Below are 18,261 nucleotides of genomic sequence, written 5' to 3'. Positions count from 1 at the left end.
CTAGGATCATAAAGCATCAATACCATGTTTCTAGCATGTACACAATCATGAAACCATGTTACAAAGTAACTGTATTCAGTTACTGTCATCATCTTTAGTTTTATATATTGTATATATATATATATATATATATATATATATATATATATATATGAGTATATATATACTCAGTGTCATCAGTCTTATTTCAAAGACATGCATCAAAGAAATAAACAAACTGTGATAAATGAAAAAAGTACTCATTTTATGGTAAAGCCAGAAGAAAAAAATGTAACCAGAATAAAGGTACTCGAAAAAAAGAGGAATAAAAATACTTCATTTTATGAGAATTGTAAAATTGTAATTGCAAAGTGACGACAATAGTCAGAACTTTACCCAAAAATACAGCTATAATAACACGAGAAAATAGTTGTTCTGAGAATGTCGGAATTTCATGAAAAAAGTGAAATTTTAGAGAATAAAGTAAAAATTTACAAAAGAAAAGGAAATTAGAACTTGAGACTAAAAATATATATATTTTTTTACAAAAATGTAATTTCACAACGTTAAAATGGTAATTTTATGAGGAACAAATTTGGGAAAAAGTACAATTTTAGAGAATCAAGTAGTAACTTAAGAGATAAAGTCATAACTATCTAACTAACTAACTAAATATCTGAGAGGTGAACATCACAAAACCTTTTCTTCTAAAAAAAATAAATTAGCCAGAGCAACCTAAAAAATGTAGTATTATTAGCATTTTTCTTTGTCTTAATTCTGGTAAAACAAATATATAAAATAAAAACGACAAAAGATTATGATTTTCTGTTTTATTTCAAAGTCATGCCACAAGTTGACATTAAATACAAATGCAAAAAAACAACAACCCAAAAAAAAAACAAACAAAAAAAAAACGTGATTTACTTTTTTTTCCCCTGCAAATCATAGCTATAGAATAAGCACAGTGTAACCAAGAAATCAAAGCACGGGCATCGCTTCAAAAGCAAAACAATAAATAATTGAGTAAATGAACACAGAAGACACAAATAAGCACATAGTATACATCGGACAAGTAAACCTCTCTGAAAGCTAGATAGCTAATCATACCGGCATTAACGCAAGGTAAAGTGGGTATAGTCATAGAGATATACTGAATATATATTTATATATTTACCGTATATAGATATATAAAATCAACAAGGCTATAAAATACTGATAAAAGGTTTTCTAGAAGTGTCATCATGCAGTAAGGTTTTCCAGTCTCCAAGCAGAAAAGTACAAGAACAATCACAAGCTCATTCCCGTCACAATATTCCACATCGGTCGCGGCGGGAAAGGTCAACGCAATGACGTCATCAGCAATGTAGAACGTCAAACCCATTTTTGTGTGTGTGGTTTTCATGCAGCAGGATGCAACGTGGCCATTGTTTTCAAGACGTAACCACAAGGAGGGACAGAGCAGCAAAAGTCTCACTTTCAGCACTCTAGCAAGCTAGCAATGCATGTCCTCTTATGAAGTCAGCGTACGATAATGAAGTCAACATTACGGGAGAATTATGTCGTAATTTTACAAAAAAAAGTTGTAACTCAAGAGAATAAAGTTTTTGTTGAATGAGAATAAAGTTGAAATTTTATGATAGTGGTCATTATTTTAAGAGTAAAGAGAATTAATTTCAAGAGAATTAAATTGTTTTTATATGAATAAAATTGTCACCTTATGAGAAAAAAAAAGTTGTACATTTTATTTATGAATTTTATTTTTAAGAACAGTCACAAAATTAAAATGTCCAACTACAACACTAATACGATGTTTTTTTTCTATTAAAAATATGACTACTCTCATAATTTTCTCTTTATATTACAACTTAATTCTCTATTTTTGTCTCCCAAATTTTATGGAAAATTATAATTGTAATTCTACAGTATTCGTGTAATATTTCAAATATTTTCCTGTAATATTATGTTTCTTGTAAAACTACAACATTTCAAGTCAGTTTTGTGTGGTTGCCATGCATCGGGATGCAACTTGGCCATTGTTTACAAGACGTAACAACAGGATGGGGTAAAAGCCACAAAAAATCACTCTTGCTAGCAGTGTCCGCAATTCCTCTGAATGACCAGCAGAGGTAGTGCAAAAGAGGATCAGCGCTAGCCTGCGTTGTGTCCATCAAAACATGGATAATCGCTGCTACGTTTATACACACACGACCAATTATTGAATAGAAAAACAAATTACAAAAACAGGATATCGTCCGTATGCATGCGAGAGTGCGACACGAGCCTCCAGTGCTCATCAAATTAGCAATAACGCACTGCCATGTAGCTTTTTTTCCCTCCAACAGCTCCAAAATATAAATATAGATATTTTGCAATGGATTCAAAGCCGTTTTTGCTACATGCAGTGGCATTCTCGTATAAAAAGTCACGGCAGCGACTCGTCATCAAGATTCATATGTACGTTAAAGTTCCGAAGTTTTTTGACATGACAGTGAAATCCTGGCCACGCACAATGCGGGCGACCGATGGAAATAAAAAAATAAATAAATAAATAAATCGCCGTAAAGAGCTTTCCAAAATTAAAAACAGAATTCACATTTTCAGTTTTTTCGGATCAGGATGAATAGGCTTACTTTTCTCCCCGTGCCCAAATATCATACACATCTACGAGAGTACAAGAACAAAAGCTGTTAAGTTATGAGAACAAGTATTGGAGAAGAAAAGTCATGATATTATGAGAAAATACGAAAGGGAAAACGCAACTTCATGAGAATTGAGACATAATATTGCATGGAAAAAAGTATCGTAAATAAAGTTGTAATTCAATGATTGAGTCATAATTTTATGAAAATTTAATTTTATGGAGTAATTGAGCCTTAAGTAATATTGACAAAAGTACATTGTAATTTTACAAGAAAAAGGAATATATTGGGACGATAAAGATGTGATTCTATGATTAAAAAAAATCCTAATTTAAGTATTTTACTGTTAGAAGAATAAAGTCACAATTCAACGATTAAAAACATGATTTTACAATAACTAAATTGTAACTTACAAAAATAAAGTTGTAATATTTGAGTATCAGTTTAACTATTATGCAACTATTGTAATAAATGGTGGGTTATAATAAAAATGACAATCATAAGATTAGGACTTTTCTTCTTGCCAGTGTGGTACTAATGTTTCTTCGTGTACACCAACGCTTTGTATTAGCTGTGAAATTGGCATATTGCAGCCGTACAAATCAACAAAGGGATACACAATAAATATATAAACAAATAAATATAAAAATATAGATGAATTCCATACTGGAACAACAACATTTAAAAATGCACATGCATCGGCCTCAGGAAGGTGGTCTATAAAGCAAATAATGAACATGGCACATTAAAGACAAACAAGCATTCCAGCAGTTTGACAGGCGATCACTCCACAATGTCGTGTGGCTCCCACTTCCTCTAAAATTCCTGTTTGATGTGTTATAATACAACAGTAACAATCTTTAACATTTTTCCAAAAATAAAGACCTCAACCCAAATAGATGCCTCGCTCCATCTGTAGTTGAGTCTGCCATATTTGCAGAACATCCCAGTCTGTAATAACTGTTTGGAGTCTGCCTCTGCCATACTGTAATGTAAACCACTAAATAAATCCAGCTCATAATTTTAAATATTATTCGTAGTATGGCAATTATTTGGCTAAAACTAAGCCAACTGTCATATAACCACTTTTTGGCACCAATATTCCCCGCACACTACTCAAGGACACTTCAGCCTCAGAATGTTGGCCACCGGAACCCTCATTTTCCATCCATATTTTAACACAACGGCAATGATTTAGCACCTAAAGGGCGTCACGAAAGCATCACTACGCACACGGCATCGATCCAGCCCGCTGATATGATCACGTGACGGTGTCGCCGTAGCATTATCTCGTAGAGAAAAAAATTAAAAGCATCATACAGTTTAGACGGTACATTACAAGGCTGTGGACATAGTGGAAAAACGAGTCATGCATTTGTAAAGATGCTGTACAGCAAGAGTGTGCGAGCGCACTTACAGACAATAAATGCCGCGTAAGTGTGTAACAGTTCAAGTAATGGCGGGCGGGTAAAAAAAAAAAAAAGAGAAAAAAAAATAATTGTAAAGTGTGAAATGGAAATGTTTGTCTTACATTCAACGTAAAAGAAACATCTTAATTTTGCATTTGTAGAGAATTGGGGATGGGCAAAGCAATTCATTGATTCATTGGTTCTTAAGAAGTTTGTCCATTGTGTGGCATTGATTGTTGATTATCTTGAGGACTCACAACAGGACTTCGAACATTCAAGAGAGGCCTCTTTCAAACAAATTTCGCAAAACTGCAGCTTCAGGGCTTACCGTAAACAGAAGAACAACTTCTAGACAGCTCTGATTCTACCTCTGAAGCTGGAAAATTGCTGTGTTGACTGATTCCACATCAGCGACTGTATGTACAGAAAAGACAGCTAAGACCAAGCATTGGGGTCTACAGACATCATCCCGCCTATGTTACAGCTCTAATACTACCTCTGAATCCGCCCAAAAAAAATCAGGTCGTTTGCCAGAAAGAGATCATATACAGTTTCAAATGGCCAGTTATGAAAGTGTGTCAAACTTTTCTCTGTAGGACTATAAACTACAGAAATGCAGTGAATGTGAAAGGGCCTACGGATCCTCCGGTCCCCTTGAAATAATTCACAATTGATTACTTGATTCCTAAATTTAGTGCCCATCCCTTAGAAAGAAGTGTAACCCATCAGAATAAAACGTATCAGTGACTGTCCAATGCAAAATTCATGAAAAGGACTCCAAAGTTGCATTTTATGAAGGAGGCAAACCAGGACTGAAACCATCATGGCACTGTTTTTTTGGCAGGTTTTCTCCTTCTGTGTTGATTCTTTATGGTTACCCCCAGCAAAAAACAACAAAAGTGCAAGGTGTGAACTCCCAATAAAGGGTACTCTGCCTGTTTCACACCTGTCCTCACATAAACAGGTATACATTCACCCAAATACACAAGCTTAAGTAGCACACCCACACCCACACGCACACACACACACGCACACGCACACCCCACATAGACAGTGTCAGGCAGTGGTGTTGCCGTTAAGATGATGTGGCACAGGGGTTGGCGGTTCGTCGCTAGGCTTGGGCCCGGGTGTCAGTTGGAAAGGGTTACAAAGGAGCGGGGGCTGACTGGCTGCTCTTTGGTCCCATAAAGCACTTGTTTAGAGGCGGGGGGGGGGGGGGCAAACAACTCCGAGGATATACGCCGGCCGCTAAGCTACGACCGTAGAGATGTGCAGCGCAGGTGAAAAAAAAAGTTCTTCCAGGCCATGCGGTTCAAAGGTCGTCCATAGCGTTCGGCGGAGAAGCGTCTCGGTTTGAAAGTGAAGGAAGACAGGGGAAAAGCGAGGTTTCACAATTGCAGCTGTTGGCTTGCGTCCAAATGGGGGGAGGACAGAGCATGCTCGCCAAAGACTGGACTGGACAGGAGCCATGGATACAAAATGCATTGTCAGCATATACGGGCAGAGGAGAACGTAAGATGCTTCCTTGATAGAAACCGGGGTTTCCCAAACTGAGGGGAGGTGGGCCAAACCCAGTCATGGAGTCCAAAGTTCGCAAAGTGATGCACAAGGACCTTTCCTAAGGGGTGCGAGGCTGAAAAAGTTTCACATAGTCTCAACAGTGTAAATTCAGCGCAGTTACGCGCTCAATGGGGGTTTGCTCATATTTTTGGGGCAGCTTGGGGGTTCTGCGCCAAGGTTTGGGAAACCCTGACCTAAACAGACCAAAATGGCCACATGAACACCAAGATAGACAACTGACAGATGGCGAGAAACCAACCCAACACACCCTTGCCCCCATCCACGTGAAAGACAGACAGACGCAGCCTTAAGGCAATGCATAGCCCTTGGAAACATTGGCACATGCATGGGAGTGCAGAAATGTCTGCATATGTATCACATGTACATCTCATGTGGGTTGAACTTCACACGATAATAATGAAAAAGCAAAATAACAGAAAGGGGAGATAAAGCTCTCCATGTAGGCCTTTTTTTTCAGCTGCAAAACCTACGATGCAACACAAGCGGCGATACTGAAGAAACATATTTAAGTAATGAAAGGCCATTGAAATGTCAGTTTAAAGGTTGAGGAAATTGGAGAGAAAAAGGGAAAGAAAAAATGTCGAAAGAAATGGAGAAGAGAAAACAACTGGTGAGAGTAACAGGAAAGAGAAATACTTGGTGATAGAAATGGAGGTACGGAAAAATGGCGAGAATAAGGGAGGAAAGAAGGGCAAAGAAATGAGGAAAGGAAAAATTGATGAAAAAAAACGAGGTTAATAAGAAATTTCTGAGAAATGCGGGGACGGAAACAACTGGCGAGAGAAACAAGAGACAGAAGAAAGTAGGGATGTCACAATATCGGCAATATCAAAATTGCCACAATATATCGTCGCCGTCATGTCACAATACTAATAGCAGCAAATCTGTTGAAAAGCCCAAGTTAGTTTTCAATTTTGCCAATTACAGCTCGATCTGGTGAATAGTTTATTGGTGCAGTTTAATTTGATGTACCTATATTTAAGACCCACTCTAATGGTACAATAGGAGCTCATGACTGGCCAAGCCTATTTCTTCGTGAATTCTGTTATTATGTACAAACACAGAAAATAGTGTTTTTTTTTTTTTTTTTTAATGTAAGCTTCTTTTTTTTTTTCAACAATATGATGAGCTTTTTATATATCGCCAACCTCCCTACAATATTGTGATAAGTATTGTATCGTGAGGTTCATGTTGTGATATCGTGACATCCCTAGAAGAAAGACAGGAGACTTGGGGCGGGGGAATTGTGAGAAATGGGGGAAGGAAAAAAAACTGTGAGAAACATCAGAAAGAAAAATAAGAGAACTACGGAAGGAAAAACATGCCAGAAACAGGGAGAGGACAACAGCAACATGGGATAGCAAAAAAAACTTGCAGGAGAAACGAGGGAAAGAGCATAAAAAAGGGTCGGTCAGATGTTGGTGAGCGTGGTGGAGGTGATGAGGCGCACAGTGAGCGTGCCGGGCAGGTCGCTGTCCTGGCGACTGCCCTTGTCGCGGAGGTGCAGCGTGTGCTGCTCCTGACGCTCGTTGGGGTCGCTGAACATCACCACCTGACCCAGGAACGTGTCCACGATCATGTTCTTGTTGTAGATCTGACGCCAAGCCCAGAGAGCGAGAGCAAGAGATCCAGGAAGTGAAAAGAAAGGAAATGAAAGAAAAGAAGAAAGAATAAGCTTGGGAGGAAATGCAGCTTGAAAAAAAAACAGTGACCAGAAGCAATGAGTAAAGATATAGAAATCTATCAGACTTTGCTGTGTCAGTCATCTGGTCAAGGAGAATTGAAAAGGTGCTTCTGAACATAGTGTTTAAAACACATTGGACTCCACTTTTACTGACTGACGTCATTGCGCCAAATCTCTGATATGAAACTGGTGTGGACTTCAGTGTCAGTGTTGTTTTAAATACTACTGCTAGATGAGTCCAATCATGATCAGCAATTTTAACTACAGTCTTACTACATCTAATCAGTGGAATTTTGCTTGTCTGGAGCGTAAGCTGTGGACCAAAAAACTTCATGTTCTAGAAAAAAATAAAATAAAATCAGACTCAAAGTCAAGATACCAAAGTGGTAGGGCCTCACCTCGATGTGGACTCCCTCTTTGGGCTTCTTGCGGTAGAACAGACCCTTGATGTCAAAGTTGGGGCACCGGGTATCCTTGTGAACTGGCGAGCGGACCCTCTCGCCTTCGCAGGTGATGATCACGTACGGGTCTACCGCTTTGGAAACAAGACAGTGTGAAAGGATTCTATATTACATCATGATCATGTATAGCAGTGGTTCTCCAACTCGTACTTTTGTCAAAACAAATATCCAGGAGACATTATTGCCATCTAAATCAAAGAGACATAAATTCCCCCAATTTTATTGTAGTCATAAAACATAAAACGCGACCTCTGAACTGTGAGGCGGACTTGGTAACCAGTCGACCACCGTGCCGACTCCGTTCAGTGGTATTTAATTAATTGGACAGTGATATTTAACCACTGAACCACACTTTGATGAATCACTGATCTATAGAATGAAGAATGTGTGCATGTTTACCTCCATTGGAATCCTGTCCCTGCAGACCCTCAGCATTGAGAACGTGGACCTGGGTGACCAGCTGAGGGTAGCCACACATGCCCGTCCAGCACGTCTGAGGAGGCTCGTCCAGGGTCAGCTCTCTGAAGCGATCAACCGGGAATGTGTGTGTGTGTGTGTCATTGTGCAGCCAACCAGCAGAGGTCACTCTAAGCTAAGCGTAATTGATTTCATTTGAAACTTGAGCATGTGGGATTTACTTGCAGTCCGAAGGCACGTCGGTGAAGACGCGGAGCAGAAACTCTCCCTGCTGGCCCGGGTCGAAGGTGGTGGGGATGATGACGTAGCGGCCCTCCTTCAGCTCCTTTCTGAGGAAGACGCAGCGCGAGTTGATGTAGATGGAGCCTGCCACCTTCTGCTGGGCCGAATGCATACGGTACTTGCGGTTCAGCTCCACCTGAGGGAGCAAAGTACATGATGGAGGTTACCACGGATGGCCACGGCATGCTCACTGTTTGTCTTTTACTGTAAAATACATTTGTTTTAATTGTGAAATAATCAAAGGACATTTCTGTTCAATCCTGTAGAAGCTTATATAGAATCTTTTTCCTTCGTCTGCTTCGTTATTTGTTTGTACCTGGTGGATATCGAAGCCTATGGCGAGGTTCTCCCCTTTCCCTTCTTTGGGCGTGGCTCTCTTCTCCTTCTGCTGCAAGCAGATCAGGACTTCATCCTCCACCTTCTTCACATCAAACACGTACTGGAGGGAGAAAGGAGGTAACAAACAGTGTTTTACTCCAGTGCAGTGATTATTAACGAGAGCTGAACGATTTTGAAAAACGATCTAATTGGAATTTTTTTTTCTACTCCATATTGAGATTTAATATCAGATTTTTTTTCAAGCTCCTCTTCACACAAGCAATAAATTAATCAAATCAGATTGCTGATTGCGGACTAAAATGAAATCCACATTAACATGACATGCTAATTAAATGAAATGCAAATGAAAGGTAATTGATACAATATAAAAAAGCGCCTGCATAGCACCTGAGGGTTCTGGAGGAAGGTGGCCTTGTGATTGATGCAGCCGCCCGAGCGGTTGCGCAGGGGGTCTTGGCGGTGGAGCCAGGATCCCCGCATCACTTCCTCCTCCCACGTCTTGTGGATGCTGAGGTATGACGTGTTGATGAGGCGGCACAGGATCAGGTCGGTGAAGTACTGGCAGAAGTCGTCAAATGTCATCCTAAAACAAGCAAAAAAGGACAAGTTAAAGGGATCCTGCTAACTTGAAGCATTAGATTCATAACAAAGAACCTGCTACTTATCCACTTTTGCCTTTGACGCAGTGATAGCAAGCATAATGTTGCGAGTTTCACACAGCAAACACATCATCCAGCAAATCGGATAACGTTTAATAATTGTAGGACAGTGAAAACTGCTTTCAATTAAACTTCCTGATATTTTGCTATGCAAGAAATTCAAAGCAAATGTAATTAAAATTAATTAAAATGGCTTTTAAAAAATTATACTTGTTAACACATCAGAGCATATCACAGCAATTCCCAGAAACCATGCAAATACAGTTGATATAAAAAGTCTACACATCCTTGTTCAAATCTTAGGTTTTTTAGGATTTTAAAAAAGCCAGAAAAAAATCAATTCAAAACTTCGTCAGCACACAACTGTCACCAATTAATGTGCCTCGGATTACCCCCAAATACAGTTTAGATGTTCTAGGCGGCTTTTCCTGACATTTTTTGCTTACGTACTTTCTACCAACAGCTTAAAGATTTATTCCCTCCTTTCATATCTTTTCAATTTAGTTGTACAGGTATTAGGTCACAGTAAAAAGTTTTATCTTTTGGCATTTGAACAAGGGTGTATACACTTTTTATATCCTCTGCATGTCTGTTTAGCTTGCCTTTCATCTTCTTGCAGAAATAGTCCAATATTTTCACAAAGGAGTGTTTGAACTGAGAAAAATAGTAGCACAAGTGGCATGTTTTTTTTTTTTTTTGGATGACTCATAATGGGCAGCACAAGTAGTATGTGTGTTTGTTTTCCTCACCAGAACTCGCCATCGTCCTGCACGGTGACGCCGAGCTTCTCCCTCTCGCTCTTGCTCACCTTGTTCCACTCCTCCGAACTGCAACAACAATGGAAAAAAAAAGACGTTCAATTGAATCTCATTGCATCATGTGAATGTTTTCATCGCTGACAGAGTGAGTTTATTAAGAGCGCCATCGCTAAGCATCAAGGGCAATTGTGTGGAAGCTCGATGGTGATGATTCACAGCCCTTAAGTAACAGGTTTTTTATCAAAGCACGCATAGATTATTCCATGAGAGCGCAACTGAGCAGGAGGAGTGCCGACCGTCTTTAATAAGCCTCTTGTCTGTAGACCTCTTCAATTATTCAGACTCCATTATCCTGCTTTACCAGACGCCCTGTTTTGTTTCGCGAGAAGTTGGTAACTAACGACTCTGAGAAAGAACTCTGTCCAGGGAGCAACTTCCATCTCGGGGATTCCTCGTTTCCCTCAGGATCGGCGGAGGAGGTGAAATGTGGAAAATAAAAGCCGGAATGAGAAGTTCCTCCGGAGGGAAAACTTGTTTCCAGAGGAGAGGCAATAATATGGCATGTGTGACTGCTTCATATGCGTTTTTTCTTTACAATTTAAAAATTGTATTTCAAAATACATGTAATCATTACATTGATTTGGAACTCGTCAATAGAAAAAAGCCACAAATAATTCATGGGCATTATAACTGCAATGCAAAAAATAAAAAAAGTGTTCAACAATTGGGGATATATTGCTAATAAACATTTTCTACAAAAACTGGAGGTTGGCTAAAAAAAACAACAACTCAATTACATTAAATCCAAATAACAACTTCAAAATGAAATTTAATTAAGTTAAATCCTTTCAAAAATCAATATAAATTCAATTTTTTTTTTAAGGGAGGCATTATGGTTTTTATTCATCACAATTTTAAATTATGTACAAGTATGTCCCCTTTTTAACAGCGCTGAGTGTCAGTTTCTAAATGTGTTCAGAATTCTATACATTTGTGGGTAATTTTTTTCTTTTTATACAGTCCTTTGTTCAAACTACATGTAGGACCATAAAGTATATGGCACACAGCTCGCAGCTTGTTTACCACTGCTTTCAAGGCTCAATCATATCAAGTTTGTCCAACTGTTTTGGGAGTGGCGTGAAGGGGGATACGGCATCTGAGCTAGAGAGTGCGGTCTAGTGCGGTTCTGACCCATTAGCTTGATTGCTTTGCCATTTTTCATGATCTACACAGCACTCCCTTCCCGGTATTGTGTGGGCTACATATGGATCGGGTGGCTTTTGTTGCACGCCGGTTCATCACAAACAGGGGAGTGGAACTCGATCAAGGGAGCAAGGCGCTTTTGACATTTGGGAAAATAGAATCAGTGGAACTGGTGGAGCTGGAGCGGGTCCAAACAAGGTTGCGTTTAAAACGATTACGAGCTTGTTTGTGCTGCCGGGGACATGCGTCTGGTCAGACCCACCACGACGGCGGCACGATTAGGATGGATGGCTCAACTGCAGACCCATTTGTCAATGCTTTGTTTACCGCAGATGGAAATTTGAGGCACTTTCTCCTCTTCTACCAGAATAAGCTTGAAAAGTAGATGTACATGTTTTCATAATTCAAAAAGTTACTTTACAAACGTTTGTCAAAATTCCACAAGGATCAACAATTATAACACATTGCAGGTTCTACTAGAGGAAGTACAGTCCAGAGATCATCAAGATTTACAGCACAGGTCACACCCTATTTTTAAGCCTCCTAAAGCTGTTTTGAGGAGTTGGTGCTGTCTCATGAAAAAGGAACCACTGGTCAGTAATAGTGAGTAGAGGCAGTTGATGGAGGCAAGCGCCTTCTACTTGTGGGATACACAGCCCAGTATGTATGAGGAAAAAAAGCAATAATCCATAAGGATAGTAATAGTATTTTCACTCACGGAGGCAGCACTTCATACACATGTCAATTAGTGTGCAGATCTGTGCATGTGGCGCATGCAGTGGACACACACAAATAGTATCACCTACCCCAACCGCCACCATGTCGACAACTTCACCGAGCAATGGAGGATGAGCTTCTTATTAGAAGCAGATTAATGTTAATCTGTGCATACCACAATTTTCACTCATGGGGCAGCATTTCATAAACTTCACTTAATACATGGCAATTTGTCTGCAGATCTGTAAACCTGGTGCATGCAGTGGACACACTCTAACCACTGATGTTGACAACTTCACCAAGCACTTTTACCTGTCGCTCCACGGGCCGCTCCACTCCTTCTCCCCCCATGGGTTCCTCATGCGAATCATGTGCAGCTTCTCTGACTTGAAATATGCTAGCAGCCCATGACCCAGCCGTACTTTCCGGACGTCTGTCACGGCGTAGGCATGGCCTTTCACCAGGCCGCAGTCCAGCCGCGCCTCCATATCCTCCACTGTGGTTGCCTGGGAAACCACCCCAAAAATTTGCGAATTAGCGATTGTTTGCTTCAAAGGAAGGTGTCAAGATATTCCTTTTAAAAACATTAAGACATCCAAAATAAGTTATTGGTGTTCCTTTCACTAGCTAGGGTTGCCTCAGGGTTGACTTCTTGGACCCAACCGTTTTTTTAATTTATGCCTTTATTTATGTCTTCTTGTGTGCTTGATCATCCCGATACTGACCAATTTTATTTGAACAAAATATTTTCATTTTGATCTTCTGTGAAAGGTGTGCAAATCAATCCATCCTGGAAGAAATCATCCAAAAACATTCTGCGCGTATAAAACAAGAAAACTTTTTTGCCATTTTGCCTCATGGCAGCCACAATCAGCATCGGGCATACTACATCACACACAGCCACACAGCATCCAGTTCACTCTGCAGCTTTTTTTTTTTTTTTTTTTTACAGTTCTTGAACTTTACCAAGACAGCAATATTGTTAGCTTTAGCATAGTGTGCAAAACAGTTGACTTGTTATACTAATGAATGGAGCGAATGGGCAGATTGTTGTTGTTGCAAATCTGTTTGAGGCTGGCTATCAGCAGCTACTGTCCGGACTATGCGTCCCTGGCTGATTCCATTCAGTGTAAGTCATCAGAGTAAGGTAATTACAAAACATTTTTTGTTGTATTGTGCCATATAGGTTGATGCAGTCATGCAAGGTCCACCAGCATATACGGTACATATAAGAATAATTCTCAATATATTTACAAATAATGTGTTTTGCATTTTTAGTACGTGGTAGGTCATTTTGATTCTGTCATGTCATAAGCTCTCAGGCTGAAAAAGTGTGGGCACCCCTGCTGTAGAAGGTGCAGCATGAAAACTCATGCATATAAAATATATCATTTTACAATTTGCACAAAGTTCAGTCAGTATAACGATAACATGAATTCGCTGTTACGGGGGATTGAGATGTCTGGCATTCAACATTAATAAAGGTTTTGAAAAAAAAAAAAAAGAGCAATTCTCCAGGTGACAGAAATCCCCAAAAGCAGAGAAAATAGTATTCTTTGAACTGATACCCTAATAGAGCAGCTGATAAGGCCGTCTCGGTTGTGCACTTTGAGGACTCGTTCAAACAACTGGTTGCGGGCTGCCTCGTCCGTCGCCATCTGACCCTCCAGCAGGTCCACGGGCTCTGAGACCCCACCCGTGAAGTCCACCAGCGCATCCGCCGTGTTGCCACCGTCGAGAGCCTCGTAGCAGCCATAAACCCTGAAACAAAAACAAGTCAGGCTGTTTGTTGTTCCCTTACTAATGAACTAACTAGCTGACTACCGAAGTAACACTCTAACTTACTGGCAAACAAACAAATGAGCTAACAAGCTAATGAATTTACTAAGAAACAAACAACTGAACGAACTAGCAAGTCAACAAACTAATCAACAAATAAATGAACTTGCAAACAAGCCAACTAACAAACAAATGTACTCATAAACAAAATATGCAAATTAACTAGCTAAACAGCTAACTAACTTACTAGCCAACTAACTAGCTAGCTAACTAAATAACGAATAAAGTTACAAACAAACAAAGCCACTAACTTATCAACCAACAGACAAATGAAGTAACTAACTTATGATCTATATAACGAACAAACTAGCAAATGGACTGAATAACTAACAAACTACAGTAATGACCTTAATATCCAATGAAGTAAAAATAAATGAACTACTAACTAACAAACTAATGAGCGAATTTTGGTATCCACACTTGAATCCATCTGAAACGCTGTTTGCATGCTCTGGTGTTGCTATTCTGTCTAGCAACAGTGTTCAAATGTGGCTCAGCAGTTAACCCATTAATGTCCGTGTGTCAACAAAATAAATAGAGATTTTTTTTCATGAAGTGTAAAAGGGAGGTATCTTTTGAAGGAAGGGGGGTTATTTTGTCCACTTTTAATTGATGAACAGAGCGGATCATGAGGAAACTAACTTGGCGTAGGCCTTTTCCACCAGCGCGCTCCAGAACTCGTTGCTGTCATTGGAGTGACAGTAGACCAGCTGGTTGTCCACAGTGGGCAGCCGGTCATCGATCACCACGTCCACCCACTCGCCGAAGCGCCAGAAACGGAAGTGGAAGATGCCGCTGTACGAGTCGGGCTTCTCCGTGTCCCACTCCTGTTCCTTCCAGTCAGGAATCACCTGAAGAGGAAGCGGTGAGTCGCTTAGCCAAATAGACAAATGCCGATTGTAAATCATGTCAAGGCTTTATTGCCTCGCTGCCATCACTCATAAATCCAGCTGGAACAGTGTGAAAGGTAATATCTTTTCTGTGTGCGACGTAAAGTAACTACAACTGAGCCTCCGTTAAGATGTTGCTATTCTCTTGAAATAAATAGCCTATTAAAACTAAATTAGAACACAGAACTTGCTGTAATAAATGCTGTCCCCCAATTAGATGGCCGGCAGAGATAAATAGATGCCTCCCTCCACGAGTTTATCGCTGAGCAAGACAGAAGCATCGAACAGTCTCTCATAAATTCCAAGTGTGGACGGAGTTTTAGTGTAGGTGGTCACTGATTATCCTTTGCAGTATTTAAGATGATTTGTACTTTGAGGAAACGGCCTATGTAACAATGATTCTGTAAAGTAAGTAATAAACTCAGTAAATAAAGTAAATAACTAATGAACAAACTAAATAAACTAACTAATGATACACTAGCTAATAAAAAAACATACAAACTAATGAAATAACAAATTAACTAACTCGAGAAATTACCAACCACCAAATAAACCAAATGACCTAATTAACTCACTACCTATGTGTGTACCAAACACAAGTACCAAACTCGAGGTGCCAAAATTAAATTGATTAATCGACAACTAATCGATCCAACAATAATTGGTTGCAATGAGCAATGAGGAAAAAACAGAACTAGATAACTAACCAAGCAACCAAATAATGAAATCACTGACTAACCAAACAACTAACCAAAAGACACGATATCAAATGAAGACTTCCACTGTGGGGACGTCCAATCCTTATAAGGATCTGTACCAGAATGCATGTAGATATTGAGCAAGAAATGACAAGTAAAAGGGTGGCGTGCCCTCTCCAGGTCGGGGATGAGATTCTGCCCCAAGTGGAGGAGTTCAAGTATCTTGGGGTCTTGTTCACGAGTGAGGGTAAGATGGAACGGGAGATCGACAGGCGGATCGGTGCAGCGTCTGCTGTGATGCGGACCCTGTATCGGTCTGTCGTGGTGAAGAAGGAGCTTAGCCGAAAGGCGAAGCTCTCAATTTACCGGTCGATCTACGTTCCTACTCTCACCTATGGTCATGAGCTGTGGGTCATGACCGAAAGAACAAGATCTCGGATACAAGCGGCCGAAATGGGTTTCCTTCGCAGGGTGTCTGGGCTCTCCCTTAGAGATAGGGTGAGAAGTTCGGCCATCCGGGAGGGACTCAGAGTCGAGCCGCTGCTCCTCCGCGTCGAGAGGAGCCAGTTGAGGTGGCTCGGGCATCTGATTAGGATGCCTCCTGGACGCCTCCCTGGTGAGGTGTTCCGGGCATGTCCCACCGGCAGGAGACCCCGAGGACGACCCAGAACACGCTGGAGAGACTATGTCTCCCGGCTTGCCTGGGAACGCCTTGGGATCCTTCCGGAAGAGCTGGAGGATGTTGCTGGGGAGAGGGAAGTCTGGGCTTCCCTGCTGAAGCTGCTGCCTCCGCGACCCGACTTCGGATAAGCGGGAGATAATGGATGGATGGAAATGACAAGTATTCACTTAGAAAAAATAAAAAACAAATGTTGTACAATCCCTGACAACATTAACACAATCCTGAGTTAGCGCCAAAACCTAATGGTTTTTTGTTTTTTGTTTTTTTTACCCTCGCTTGACTGGGTTTTCCACTTGCCTATGAACAGCGACTAAACCAGAACCTCCTAGGCAGACGTAAGCCAAGATGGTTTGTTACCCAAACTGCATGAGGCCAAGACAACAGTTTGCAGAATAATAAACATTTCCTGATGACTTATTGACAATGACTTGTACACAAGAATCCAACCTGGACGTGTCACATATTCCAATGACAAAGCAAACAAAGGCAAGCAGCGTCCCATCCCCCCCAAGAGAAAACCCAAATGTCATTAGATCCCGTTGCCTGGCATCTCTGGGAGTTAAGACGCGCCCCTCTCATCATCTGCCGCACACACAAGAGCTCTCCAAAGTGGAGATTGTTATTCAGCCGCTAATCTATTTTAGCAGTCATGGCGAGCACCGTGGAGCTGCCCTTCCGCCCGGAGCCCCAGCTGACCGAGGTGATGCGCCTGCGGGTCCAGTCCCTGCAGCAACGCGGCCAGAAACGTCAGGATGGCGAGCGGCTGCTGCAGCCCAACGAGGCCGTGTACCGGCTGGACTTCACCAAGCAGTCGCTGCGCTTTTCCCATTGGACGGTGCGTCTGGCCCAGTCGGGCTGCCTCACCATCACGGCCACGTCGCAGCTGTGGACGCCAGACCTCACCCACCTGATGACCCGCCAGCTCCTAGAGCCCCCGGGCGTCTTTTGGAGGGCGGCGGGCGACACCCGCGAGGCGGGGACCAAGTGCTACGAGGCCGACGCACACGAGTTCGGCGAGCGCATCGCTGAGCTGGCCAAGGTGAGGAAGGTCATGTACTTCCTGTTTGCCTTTGGGAAGGGATGCAGCCCCGAGACAGTGGACTGCTCCATCACCTTCACGGGGACGGGGGACAGCTGAAACCTTCCATGGAACCTTTGTTCATTTTCAAGTTTGTAACCAGTAAATATAACGAACTGTAACTAAGTAACTGTAACTACATAGTCTAAACTAACTAAGTTGATTTAATGAAGTAGCTAAGAACTATAACTAAGTAAACGAAAGTGGAGTTAGCAAAAAAAATGTCAGCAAAAGCTTACTAGAAACGTACTTTATTATTTAGGTTTAATCAGAAGTAAGTGTGTGATTGACTCCAACTTACCATGAGTTTGAATGTGATTGGTTAATTCTAAACATTGCCACGTTCACAGTTTGCAACCAAGTAACTGTAACAAGGTAACTAACACATTCATTGTAACTCACTGTAACTAAGGACAGTGGTACCTCTACTTACGAACGTATCTTCATATGAAATTTTCAAGTTACAAAACGCCTCAACAGGAAAATATTGCCTCTTGTTACGAAATAAATTTCAGGGTACGAAAGGTAAAAATACAATATGGGCTGCTTCTCGCAGCTCCAGAGTTTCCTGAACGCAACATACTCATAGCTGCTCTGCCATTGGCTATTACCGAGCATCTTCCTGGCGTCCCATTGGCTAAGAGGGACCTCTTCCGTGTGTCCCTATATGAGTAGATACTGGTAGATAGATATATAAATGTGATAGATATGTCTATGCAGCGTCCTCGTCATTCGCTCCTCGGCCATGAGGTCTTTAGATTAGAATGAATTAGAAACGAGGAAAAGAAAGAAAAGGAGAAAATCGTTTTTTTGTCCATACAAACAAAGCAAGAGACAATAGAAAAGTATGAAAAAGGGATGCATTTGGTTGATCTCGCCAAAGAATATGACCGTAATGTATCAACAGTCGCCACGTTATTAAATTGGTTCTTTACAAAACCACTTC

General features: G+C 41.0%; 2 protein-coding genes across 2 annotated transcripts in view; one reads left to right on the top strand and one right to left on the bottom strand.

Annotated features, from left to right (window-relative positions):
• Positions 1–808: 808 nt before the first annotated feature.
• Positions 809–18,261, bottom strand: part of capn5b (calpain 5b) — a 32,971-nt gene continuing 15,518 nt past the window's right edge. The window contains exons 4-13 of the mRNA XM_086013440.1: positions 14,610–14,818; positions 13,697–13,889; positions 12,441–12,634; positions 10,200–10,277; positions 9,179–9,374; positions 8,769–8,891; positions 8,392–8,588; positions 8,153–8,274; positions 7,691–7,827; positions 809–7,202 (exon numbers count right to left, since the gene is read on the bottom strand). Coding sequence (XP_085869566.1) covers positions 7,020–7,202; positions 7,691–7,827; positions 8,153–8,274; positions 8,392–8,588; positions 8,769–8,891; positions 9,179–9,374; positions 10,200–10,277; positions 12,441–12,634; positions 13,697–13,889; positions 14,610–14,818 — 1,632 coding nt within the window. The 3' untranslated portion in view covers positions 809–7,019. The remainder of the gene's footprint in view (positions 7,203–7,690; positions 7,828–8,152; positions 8,275–8,391; positions 8,589–8,768; positions 8,892–9,178; positions 9,375–10,199; positions 10,278–12,440; positions 12,635–13,696; positions 13,890–14,609; positions 14,819–18,261) is intronic.
• On the top strand, positions 16,878–17,375 carry ompb (olfactory marker protein b). Its single transcript, XM_086013152.1, has one exon. The coding sequence runs from the start codon at positions 16,887–16,889 to the stop codon at positions 17,373–17,375; it is 489 nt and encodes a 162-aa protein (XP_085869278.1). The 5' UTR covers positions 16,878–16,886.

This window comes from Filicampus tigris, chromosome 17, assembly GCF_054856515.1.
Source record: "Filicampus tigris isolate MCC_2025a chromosome 17, RoL_Ftig_1.0, whole genome shotgun sequence".
Lineage (NCBI taxonomy): Eukaryota > Metazoa > Chordata > Actinopteri > Syngnathiformes > Syngnathidae > Filicampus > Filicampus tigris.
The sequence above is the reverse complement of the archived record's forward strand: the minus strand, read 5'-3'. Positions and strand labels throughout refer to the sequence as shown.